A 12917-nucleotide genomic window follows, 5' to 3' on the forward strand; every position below is an offset into this window, starting at 1 on the left:
TAATTAGAGTGGGGCGTTGCGTCCTGGCGGCCTCTCCTCAAGATTAAGCTTATGTTTTTCTTTTCATTTTCGCAGGATTTGATTGGTGCAGAGGACGCCACACGTGATGTTGGCTTCGGTTCCTCACTCAGCGCAGCTCGTCAGGGAACCTCTGACACATTTTCGGGCGGGAGCCAGCGCATGTCAGGCACCCGAGGGCCCGGTCTCGCCGACTTGGGGGCACCTTTGAGGCGTCCAAGGGGACCAAGACAGCTGAACGAGACGCCATCGACGGTCGGCAACGCACTTGGCGGACGGGAACCTTGCGCCGGCCAAGCTCTAGGCGACCCTCTCGGCGCCATCTGTTGTTTTCTTTCTGGCTTCTATTCTCGGTTTTCTTTTCTTTGGACAACATTCCCATCTTTCGAAACACAGTTGACGGTCAAGACCATCCGCCGGACAGTTTTATTAATCGCGGGCCGGCCCTTCCCTTTCACTCATCCCACCTTCACTGCGCGTCTCAAATCCGTTACAGCAACAAACGCTCGCCTCACTTCCACCTGTCAACAACCTCGACTCATTAAACCATCGTCATCCACCACTTCTACCGTCGCATCGACTACAACTAACCCCGATCTCATCTCACTCCCTCCACACACCATGGTCAGCCTCAAATCCACCCTCGCCCTGGCCCTCTGCGCCATCCTCGCCGCCGCCAACCCCATCGCCCTCGAAAAGCGCCAGGGCACCACCGGCCTCGGCTCCATCCGCTGCGGCGACGCCAAGTACTCCCGCAAGCAGGTCGACGAGGCCGTCGCCGAGGGCTGCCGCCTCTACGCCAACAACCAGCAGGTCGGCACCAGCGAGTACCCCCACCGCTTCAACAACCGCGAGGGCCTCACCTTCGACACCTCCGGCCCCTACCAAGAGTTCCCCATCATCTCGTCTGGAAACTACACTGGCAGTAAGTGTGCACCTTCATCCACCATCACTCCAAACCTACCAGACCCCGCATCCCTTGACTCGCAAACACCACCTCTTGGCATTCGATATTTGGGACTAACGTGCACCTCGCAGGGGCACCCGGCCCCGACCGTGTGGTTTTCGACTCCGATTACCGGGGCAGCTGCGTCTTTGTCGGCGCCATGACCCACACCGGCGCCGTCCAGCGCAACGGTTTTGTGTCGTGCAATGAGAGCTCTTCAAGCAGCGGCAGTGGCAGCTCGGCGGCCTCGATTGTCACCAATTCAGGCTCGTTCGGGGTGCTCCTTCCTGTGCTGTCTTTGCTTGCCCTTACCGCTTAATGAAACCAAAACATAAACAGACTTCCGGCTTAATGGACTAGAGGGAATGGAAATAATGGTGGCGGGGCACATGTTGGGCCTGAGAGTTACCGAGGCGACTGAGCTGGAATTTGCCGGTGCTCAGGTTCTGGACCTAGATGGGCCGCTGGAAGGTTTGAGAAGTCTAAGCTAGATCCACAATAATGAAGCCGTGTTCACATTTCGCCTTTCTATTTCTCATTGTGGCTCATTCTTTCTAATGGCCACTTACCTGAGTTCAAATAGGGTACAAGCTCCCACCTAGGTACTAACGACAACAGGCTTGCTACATGAAAGTGTAAACGAAATCTCAAAAGGTGGAGAGGGAAAAGTTGGAGTACTGACGGGATACCGTGAATGGTAGTAGTGAGCTTTCACGACACTTCCTGATTTAATTGATGCCTTCGAACTGATCAGGCATAGTCTGGGTATTCACTGAAGCAAGCCCCTGCTTGGCCCTCTTTACTACCAGAAGTGACCAGTGCGATGGACTTTTGTTGTAAACTAACTATAACGTATATGTGGCATCTGTGTAAATAAACAGCTTAATTCCTTCTAAATCAGTGTCTAACGTAAAGGGTTTTTTAAGGAATAGACTATAACGCGCTAGAATAACATTAGCTTAGATAAATAGGTTAGAGGTAGGTTATTTTATATTTTCTTCTCAGTATAAAGCTACTTTAGATATTTAAAGGTATTATAATATACTTTTTAAAGTTTAAAAAAAGTTTAAAGATTTTAATCTTATATAACTAATATTATATAATCTAAATATACATATAAGATACTATAAATAAATATAAAGAGAGGTAATTAATAAAACAACTAATAAAAAAAATAATTTTATAGTTTTATTATTAAATTATAAAAAGAAAGGAAAATTTTTTTTATATATGTTTTCTCTTATAGTTAAAATTATAAATACTAAAGTAATAACTAATATTACTATTTTATTTAGTAGAAATAGGAGCTTTTTGTTACTTTAAATAAAAAAAATTAAAACAGTTAAGAAAAAAGTAAAATAGTAACAATAATAATATTTTTTATACTATTTCTATTTTTCAATTTTCTTTATTTATTTATATTCCTATAAATATATATTTTACTTATTTTACTTATAACTATATATATATATATTCTTATATTATAGTTATAACATTTTGTTTACTTATAATATTATTTTTAATACTAACTATATTATTCAAATAACTAAAAAAACTAAAGCTAAATACATAGCTATAATAGCTAAAAATTAAAGCTATTTTTATTAATAAAAAGTGTTAGCACAGGTATAAGCGTATACAGGTTATGGATGTGGTAGTGTTATGATAAAAGGTAATAATTCTGAGCATTTATGAGCATTTGATTGTATAGATAATACCAAGGGAATAGATGTATTGTGATGAGTCTGGTTGTTGTTGTTCGCAGGTTGCATCCTCTAGTAGGGAAAAGTGAGGGGAAAGATAACCTGAAACGTAACCTGCTAATTACATAAGGTGCTTACGTAACTATACGTATTACATAATCAATATCATAGTTATAAGTTATAATAAATCAAGTATTTTTATATAAGGTTTTATACCTGAAACTTTATTAGTTTATTTCATATAGAATATGAAAGTAAGTTTAGCGTTATTATTATTCTTATATTAGTATTATTATTATAAAAGAATGTTATATGTTAACATAACATATTATAGAAATCCTATAGCTCTAACCTAATATTTAAGTTAATAGAACTTATGTAAGCATTTTACCTTTATAATGATATTAATATAATCCTATATACTAAATAAACTAATAATATTGATAATAAATCCTAATAACTAAATATATCGATATCTAACAAAAAGTTTTAATACTAAAAGTAATAAATTAATATCTATAGATAATTTAAAAATAATGTTAAAATATTTTAAACAACTTTTAAAATTAGTTAAGATTATTATAATATTACTAACAAAAATATATAAATTCCTTATAAAGCTATAAAAATTTGTATATAACGCGTTAAATATATACTAAAAAGTTATAAAAACCTATAAAAACAACCTTTAATTATTTTTAGCTTTAATAACTAATAATTATGAAATGTTCTCTATATTTCTTTTTAATAAAAGCTTAATAAAACATAATTAAATATTAATAATAGTAGTTTAAGCTTTTTCCTTCAGACGTTTAATAATATTTTATGAAAAAGGTATTAAATATATATCTAGAATAGCAGCTTTATTTAAAGTATATAAATTAATAACTATTTAGCTTTTATATTTACTATTAATAATATATTATATTATAAAAATAGAAGCTTTAAAAAAAAGCTTAGATTTTCTCTATTCTATTTAGTCTTAAATATATAATTTATTGAGGATAATATTTATTACTTTTTTATCTTCTTTATTAACTAAATATAGATATTATTCTATATTTATATTTTGCTAGCTATTAATAAACTTAATATATAAATATTAGTTCTCTAAAAGGCTAATTAAGCTTTAGTTTACCCAAACCTTAAAATAATATAAAATTATTTTCTTAAGATATTAGATAGCTTCTTTACTATAATTATAGATATAAACACCTTTTTTAATAATAATAGTAAATAAGCTTTTTAGCTTAGTAATAACTATTTTACTATTTGTATTAATAGTTTTCTTATAGATATCTCCTTAATAGATATCTCTCTATTTTAGTATAAAATTAGTTTTAGTATTTTTTAAGAATTAAAGAATATATTGATATTAAAGTCTAAAAGCTAGCTTTACTTAGTAGTTAATTCCTTAAATAATTAAACTAATATTACTAATTTTCAATCTATAAAGTGAAGAATAGAATAATACATTACATATTTAGTTAATGATATTAATATAGCAGCTTATAAATAATTATATAACGTGGTTCATCAATCAGCCGGCCAGACCAGTCAGCCGGATGTTTTTTTCCCACATACACAACAACATCTAGTATTTCTCAACCACAACGCATTAAATCAACTATTAGTTATCACTATCAGAATCTCCTAAGGGTTTGACATCTTTAGAACAGGTTCGCGCGTTATGCCCAGTCTCACCACACATACCACAGCGTCTCTGAGCTGGCTGGGCTCTCTTTGATAGACCCCCCTCGTCGTCCTCTTGAGGTGTTGGATGTTTCCCTTTTTGTTTCCCTTTAAGCAAAACCTAAGATTCCTCTATACTAAGTGCCCCTCTAAGCTGGACCTATGTTCTTTTAGCCTTCTGGCGCTTTGTAAATGCTATATTTATATCCTTAAGGGTATAAAGCTAATTAGTCAAAGTAGTGATTAAATATGCTATTACTTATACACCCTTTAATAATTACTTGATTATAGTAATAATTAGTATTAGTAAGCTTCTTTAATAAATAGAGATATAACTTTTAATAAAGTTAGACTGTGAGATAGTTTATTATAGGTTAGAGGGTATTTGTAACTGCTAAGGTGGAGGTGTTGAAGGGTTAGCTATAAGAGGTGTAGGCGTCTATAAATACATATTAAGCTTTTTGATAATATGGTCTAGGTCCTATAGTGAAATTCTAATACTTTAGAAAGTAGACCTAATATTTTCTTTATTAAAAACCTTATTATAAGCTTAGTAGAAGGTAATAAAGAACTTAGACTTAGTGATATAATCTATAGAAGCTCTAATAAATAGGTTGATTTTATTACTATATATGCGTTTCAAAGGTAAATAAAGGGTAATATCTAATAGCTATAGTAGATATAATAAATATATACGCATACTAATAGTTATAATATTGTTCTGCTTATAGTAATTATTAAATTTAGCTAACAAATAGCTTTTATAGCTGTTAATAATAAGTATTTAGTAGATATTTTTTATTTAGTTCTTAATATGTTTATTAAAGTGTTTAATCTAGTTAAAACCTATTTAATTATCTATTTATCTATTAGCAGTAGGTTTAATCACTTAGTTACTTAGAAAACCTAATTCTATAGTCTAACTAATAAGGTGATATATACCTTTAATAATTATAAATAGAGGGATATATTACCTACCTAAATTAATATATTTAATAACTATAGCCTATTTATAGTTATTAAGCTAAATAGACTTTACTTTACTATATTAATTAGTATATATTATTACTATTAGTATAGTGATCATACTTATTATAAAGCTAGTTTTATTAAAATTATATAGGTCCCCCTCTTAGATGCTATACTTAGCTATTATATTACATAATAATATAAACCACTTTAAAATAACCTTAAGATCTTCTTAAAAAGCCTTTTAATAATTACATAGATAATTAAACTTAGTTTTTAATATAAGCTATAAATCCCCAAACTGCCTAGCTTATCGCTTACTAATAGGCTTACTATTATATACTTATAGCAGGAGATTAGCTATATCTTCTATATTAGTGAGGCATAAAAGAAATCCTCTGGAATCCTATTTAATAATATATTAGAGAAGTATTTTCTCTTTAATTAAATTAAGTTTATATTATTATGGTTAGGTATATTTATATTAAGGTTAATTATTTATTCTATAGCGTATAGAACTTTTAAAGACACCATAAGTCTTCGCAGCATACAACATATTTAGCTTTCAGCTGGCGATGCGGGCTGATTAGATCGCCTTGATAGCTAGAAATATCTCATCTTCTTATGCGTAAATTGGTATGATGGTTGTGGAGTTATTATGCGTTAAAGTTTTAAGTGGTTTAGTGCAAACTGCGTTTGGGAAAAAGTTTGTTGCTGACTAATATTTGTTGCTGACGGATGAACCACGTTATAGATATTAAAAATAATAAAAGTGCTGTTTTAAAAAATATAAACCTTATTAGTAATAGAAAAGTCCTAAAATTCCTTTATAGTAGCTATATTATAATAATTAAAAGCGAACTTTAGTATATCTTTAAAATTAATAGAAGCTTAACTCTAGAAGGTAGAACTAATAAGGCTATTAAGCTAATAGCACTTTATATTAAATAAGAAATATAAAGTAACTTATCTCTAAGTAGTAGCATTTAATTCTATATTAATATTACTAAGCTTCCCTTAAACGCTATAGTTAACTATACTATAAACCTTAATAAGGATAAAGATAGAGTAATTATTAGCTTAAGGTATTAGAAATACTAAAAAAGCTAAAAAGTTATTTAGAAGGTTACCTAGAGAGGCTAAAATAGTAAAGCTAAATATAGTTATTTAAGAAAGTATATAGGTTATTAAAGATATAGAAAGATAGATATTCATATTCCTAATAGAGTAAAACGCTAAATTAAATTATAAGTGAGAATTACTATACTATAGTTATAAAAAGCTTACTAGAAACTAAAATAACTAAAGCTTATTTATCTAATAAGCCATTTATTACTCTATTACTTATTTTAACTTAATATAGCTTAATAGTAGTTAAAAATAGAGGTATAAAGCTAGAGAAGATAAAAAGGTAGGTAGGCTTAATAAGTAACATTATTAGTAAAGCAGTAAAGTCTAAAAGATAAAGTGATAATATAGTAGGCTTATGAGACAAGCAAAAAGACCATATAATAGCATTATGAAAAGAGCGTAAGTTAGTAAAAATAAAAAATAGTAAAAACCTCTCTTACAGCTAGCAGTTAGCAGTTAGCATTTAACAGTTAAATAATAAGAAAATCTTATAATAAAGTATACTATATAAATAGTTATTATTAAATAGGCTTAAAATAGCTATTTACTGTTAATATTAATTTAGCAAAGAAGAAAGTAATTAAAAATAGTTAAAAGCAGGGTAATATCTTATTTACTTATATAATGCGAAAACTCTACTTATAAAGAGTAAGAGGTTAAGAGAAGTAGTTAAAAATAAAATAGATCGTTAACTTTATTATTAATTATAAGTTAATAGGTTAATACTAATATTAGCGGTTAAACGCATAATGAATGCTTTTTAAATAAGAAATAGAAGTAATTAGTAAAAGCGTTCCAAGCGAAATAAACTATCTTTTAGGTTATATTAGAACTACTTCTATTAAATATAGAATTAGAGGCCATAAAAGCTATTATTACAATTCTACTATTATCAATATTATAAAGAGATATTATTTAATCCTATTAACGTTAGCAATATTAGCGTTCATATACGCTTCTTAGAGACTAGAGGAACGTAAATTTAAAGCAATTTAAGCAATATAAACTATCTTTTTTAAAGGTGCAACTACTTTATTAGTATAAATTAATTAATTAAGTGTTTCTAAGTAGAATAGATCTAAATAAATATTAATAAGACTGCTTCTTTAAGAGCCTTATTAATCTATAGTTAATTAATATATTGCAAAATAGTAATTATAAAGTTAACTACTAATTAGTATTAGTCTTATAGGATTAGCTAGCTAGTAAGGCACTATAAGCAGTAAATATTATATTATATTAATTGCATTAATAGTAATATATAAGGTTAATTATATTAGAGGTAGTAGCTATAATTACAGCGTTAATTATAGAGGTTAGCGCCTTTATATAATGACTGATTATATAAGGCGCGTTCAGCTTAATTAATGCTGCGATAGGCTAGCGTTACTAACAGTTATATTGCTTTTTACTCTAAAATATTGTCACAGGCTAGAGCCCGGATTGATATCTCCGGCTTTGCCGGAGCAATTACCGAGATCCGGCTCCGTTGGACCCACTACTCTGCCGCGTTACACCGCCTAACCCGGTCTGCTTCACCGCTGTTAGGTGCCTACTCTTGTAAAGTCCTTTCTTCCTTCTTCAGCCTAGAATAGTTAATCAACGGCACCTCTACGTTGAATAAGCCTAGGGGCCAGCCCCTTACATATTCTAAGCTCAACAACAAAAGACGCTATACGAAACCTCACGAGAGCGATACGACGATTCGCGAGAGGGTAGCGTAACGAGAAGACGCTATACGAAACCTCACGAGAGCGATACGACTGATTCGCTAGAGGGTAGCGTAACGAGAAAACGCTATACGAAACCTCACGAGTGCGATACGACGATTCGCAAGAGGGTAGCATAACGAGAAGACGCTATATGAAACCTCACGAGTGCGACATAATGGATTCGCCTGAGGGTAGCGCAAACGATGCGATGACTGCAGAGATTGACCGCAGGGTTAATAAAGCAGTCAACGTAAGTATACATCCTCTTTAGGACCAGATGACGCAGCTCTTGACAGCTCTGAACGGGCTTATGTCAACAGATAGAGCGACCCCTATGCTGCTTACGAGCAGCGTACCTACACCATCCACTGCCGATATAACTATATAAGCAATAAGCGATAGTATAATAATAGCAACAGAAGGGCGAAAGAAGCCCCTGCTAAACCCCCTGAAGTTCACAGGAAGGCGTAAGGACTACGCAGCATAGGCCCAGCAGATGCGCAACAAGATAGAGCTAGATGCAAGGTATATTAGCAGTAATGCTGATATCTGGTACTTCATCAACTCCTGCCTTGATAGCAGGCCACAGCAGGTTATAGCTACCTTCTACGCAGCAGGAGGTCCAGGTGGGCCGAAGGACTCTGTTGAATTCCTGAAGTACCTTGACCGGACGTATAAGGACCTAAATACAGATCTACAGGCAGCAATCACGCTACGAACCCTTCGCCAGCGAGACGATCAGTCTCTATCCTCCTTTCTACCCTGGTTTGAGCGAACACTAGCTGAGGCTGGTGGCGCCGACTAGGCAGATAAAGCTAAGATAGCCTTCCTTAAAGGGGCCCTTAGTACTCATCTTAAGAGGGGTCTGATCTATATTAAACTTCCTAAGGATGACTACCACAGATGGCTTCTTAAAGTTCAGGATTTCGCTATTAAGCTTGAAAGCCTACCTCAGCAGGCGTATAAGGGTACCCCACCTTATTCGAAAGCACCACAACCTGGCCAACAAGATGCAGACGGAGATATAGCGATGTCTAGCGTTAGCTGCGCTAAGGGCAAGGAGAGGGCAAGGCCACGTCGCCGACGTAGCAGCTCCTCCTCATCTGAAGACCTGTAACAACCAAAGAAGGACAGTCGCTATTATTACAACTGTAACCAGATCGGCTATATCGCTGTATAGTGCCCTAGGCGGAAGCCTCTCAGCCCTACGAAGGCTAAGAAGGTCAAAAAGGTCAAGAAGGACCCTAAGCCTGAAGGAAGCAGTAATAATAGTGCTACAGAGGAGCCAGGAAGCTCTGAGGCTGAAGAAAGCTCAGGAAAAGAGTAACTCTAACGCAAAGTTAGGCGTTAGAGGCAAAGCCTAGTGATATCACAGAATAGAAGCAGTTTAAGCATCGCATAAGCAGCAAGTTAGTAGTGATCACTACCTATATATATAAGGGCACTTAAGCAGACGCCTTAGTAGATACTAGGTGCAACCTATACACCCTTATCAACTATAACCTTGCCTATAAGCTCCGCCTGCTAATAGTAGATCGCTCTAAGCAGGTACTAGGCAGCTTCAGCGATATTACAGGCGCTACGAAAGCAATAGGCGTAGTTATCTTTAACCTCAAGCTGTGCAATTATGATGAGAAGATCTTTGCGTATACTATATATAGCCTTAGCGACGACCTATTCTTAGGGAAACCCTGGATGGAGAGGAACCATATATTATATAATGCTGCTGCCCAGCGTATACAGCATAGGAGGGGTGGTGTAGACTTACGTCTGAAAGGCGAGGAAGAGCCAGAGCGAGTGCGCCAGATCAGGGCTGCCCACCTCCTCCCAGGAGCCCCTTTTGCAACGCTCTATAAGAGGGCATGATAACAAACCAAAGGAACTGCAGGATATAAAGTTCGAGCGATCAGCTTAGCAGATATACAGAAGGCTCTTATGAGGAAGACTGAGAAGGCAGACCTAAAGGCCCTCCTTCCACCAGCTGTATTAGCTGAGTTCCAAGAGCTGTTCCAACCTGACGAAGCTGCTAACCTTCCTCCGCATCGCCCTGGAGTCGACCACACGATCCCTATCAAACAGGAGAGCAACGGCAACGAGGCTGCACTACTATAGGGGCCGCTCTACAGCATATCATGAGAAGAGCTTCTCGTCCTCCATAAGACCCTGAGAGACCTACTAGATAAAGGCTTTATCTACGCTAGTAGCTCAGAAGCATCAGCCCTAGTACTATTTATATGCAAACCAGGTGGAGGGATACGTTTTTATGTTGACTACTGCACCCTTAACGAACTTATAAGGCGCAACTGATACCCTCTTCCTTTGATTTGAGAGACGCTACAGACTGTTAGCGCTGCTAAGTGGTTCACTAAGCTAGACGTAGTAGCAGCGTTCCATAAGATCTGAATCGCAGAGGGAGAGGAGTATAAGACAGCCTTCCAAATAAGATATAGGCTATTTGAGTGGCTTGTTGTTCCCTTTAGGCTCATGGGAGCCCCTGCTACGTTTTAACGATATATCAATAGCATACTTCAGGAGTACCTAGATAACTTTGCGACAGCATATATGGACGACGTCCTGATCTACTCAAATAGCTTAAGGCAAGACCACAAAGCAAAGGTTAAGCTAGTACTATATAAGCTTGCCGCCGCAGGGTTACATCTAGACCCCCATAAGTGCGCATTCTCTGTTAAGACAGTTAAGTACCTAGGGTTTATCATCACTGCAGGTGTGGGTATCTCTTGCGACCCTGAGAAACTGAAAGCAATTAAGGAATAGGCTGCGCTAAGGATGGTTAAGGGAGTCTAAAGCTTCCTAAGATTTGCAAACTACTACTGAATCTTCATCCCAGCATACTCAGAGATCGCTGGACCCCTAATAGCTCTTACAAAGAAGGGTGTCCTCTTCTGCTGGGGTAAGGAATAAGAAGCAGCGTTCCAGGAGCTTAAGAGGATCTTTGCAGCTAAGCCTGTTCTACACCAACTTAACCCTAAGCGTACAACCTATGTTGAGGCTGACTGCTCAGGCTTCGCCCTTAGAGGAGTACTATCATAAGAAGATAAGCATAGAAGACGTCACGCAGTAGCATACCACTTGCAGCGGCTTAACGCTGCCTAGTTTAACTATCTGATATATGATAAGGAGATGCTAGCTATTATGAGCTGCCTATAAGAATAGAGAGCAGAGCTACAGAGTGTCGGCCACTTTAGGATCCTATCAGACCATAAGAACCTAAAGTACTTTATGATAAAGCAGAAGCTTACAGAACGGCAAAGCCGATAGGCAGAGGAACTATCTCAGTATAACTTTGAGATATAGTACCAGCTAGGAAGTGAAGCAGTAGTGCTAGACGCACTCTCTAGATGCAAACAAGACGTACCTACGTCTCTAGAGGATGAGCGCAAATAAGGCTGGATTCTCCAGCTTCTTCCCGAAGTAGCCCTTACCTCAATGCGTATATGATGCGTAGAGGCAGCCCTATTAGTGCTTATGTTCACTAACGATAAGGAACTACAGCAACTCTGGGACCAGACCTAAGGGTAAGACTAAGTCTACCAGCAGGCATATAATGCTGTGAAATAACGAGAAAGAAGCTTCCCTCCTAGCCTCAAGCTAAAGGTCCAGATTGCTAAGTGTGAGATCAATAATAGTAACTAACTACTATTTAGAGACTAGATCTAGGTACTAAGTAGTGAAGACCTAGATAGCAAGGCGAACACACTATATACTCATATCGTTTAAAGCAGCTATAACTTAGTACTTAGTGGACACCCTAGTAGAGATAATACCCTCGCATTAGTCAGTAGGCGCTTCTAATAGCCTGGCTAGTCACAGCTAGTACGACGCTTCTGCTGCAATTACGATAGCTGCAGGCAAAGCTACATCTGGAGAGAGCATCGAAAAGGACTTCTGAAACCTCTACTAATACTGCAGCATATATAAAGCGACCTCGCTATAGATTTTATTACCAACCTTCCCCTTACAGATAAGAGTGAGGGATACCTTTAGGTAATTATCGACCAGCTAGGAAAAGGTGTAACCCTTGAAGCTATAGAAAGTATAGAAGCTGAAGCCTGCGCTGAACGATTCCTAAGCTGCTACTTCCGCTTCCACAGCGTCCCTACTTTAATTGTGAGCAACAGAGGAAGCAACTGGACGAGCTGCTTCTGGCGGCAATTCTGCAAGCTTTTGGGAATAGAACAGCAGCTTAGTACTGCCTATCACCTACAGACTGATGGCAGCCTAGAAAGGATGAACCAAGAGATCCAGGCCTACCTATGCAATTATATTACCTACTCGCAGAAGGATTAGGCGAATAACCTCCCAGCAGCTCAACTAGCGCTCTGCAGCTGCGATAGCAGCGCTATAGGCATGAGCAGCTTCTTCTTAGAACATAGATACCACCCAGAGCCTGTCCAGGTTTAAGAGGCAGACCCAGAAGACCATGAGGGCCCTCGTGAGGACCTGGCACGCAAGTTAGTAACAAGGCTCCAGGACGTGATGGATATAGCATGGTCGACCCTTGCCTCAACGCAGCAACGCTATGAGGAGCTGGCTAACAGGAAGCGCCAGCCTACGGAGAGACTAGAAGCAGGCGACAAAGTCTGGCTTCACATAGGCCACTACAGGTCCCCTAGGCTATGCAGGAAACTGGATTTGTTACACTATAAGTATACCGTTACGAAGGTTATCTCACTATACGTAGTAGAGCTTAACGTGCCAACAGCTATATACCTACGCTTCCACGTG

The 12917-nt window shown here is 37.1% G+C and overlaps 2 protein-coding genes across 2 annotated transcripts; both read left to right on the forward strand.

The window, feature by feature from the left end:
* Positions 1-639: 639 nt before the first annotated feature.
* RNF1-1 (Guanyl-specific ribonuclease F1) lies at positions 640-1283 on the forward strand (the record flags this gene model as incomplete). The annotated part of the gene is made up of 2 exons (XM_037324676.1): positions 640-943; positions 1057-1283. The coding sequence occupies 2 exons, from the start codon at positions 640-642 to the stop codon at positions 1281-1283; spliced, it is 531 nt and encodes a 176-aa protein (XP_037176106.1).
* A 7063-nt stretch (positions 1284-8346) lies between these two features.
* CGCA056_v009430 (uncharacterized protein) lies at positions 8347-8976 on the forward strand (the record flags this gene model as incomplete). The annotated part of the gene is made up of 2 exons (XM_037324677.1): positions 8347-8421; positions 8659-8976. The coding sequence occupies 2 exons, from the start codon at positions 8347-8349 to the stop codon at positions 8974-8976; spliced, it is 393 nt and encodes a 130-aa protein (XP_037177220.1).
* Positions 8977-12917: the final 3941 nt, after the last annotated feature.

The sequence above is a fragment of the Colletotrichum aenigma genome (genome assembly GCF_013390185.1).
Source record: "Colletotrichum aenigma strain Cg56 chromosome Unknown KSG_Cg56_contig06, whole genome shotgun sequence".
NCBI lineage: Eukaryota > Fungi > Ascomycota > Sordariomycetes > Glomerellales > Glomerellaceae > Colletotrichum > Colletotrichum aenigma.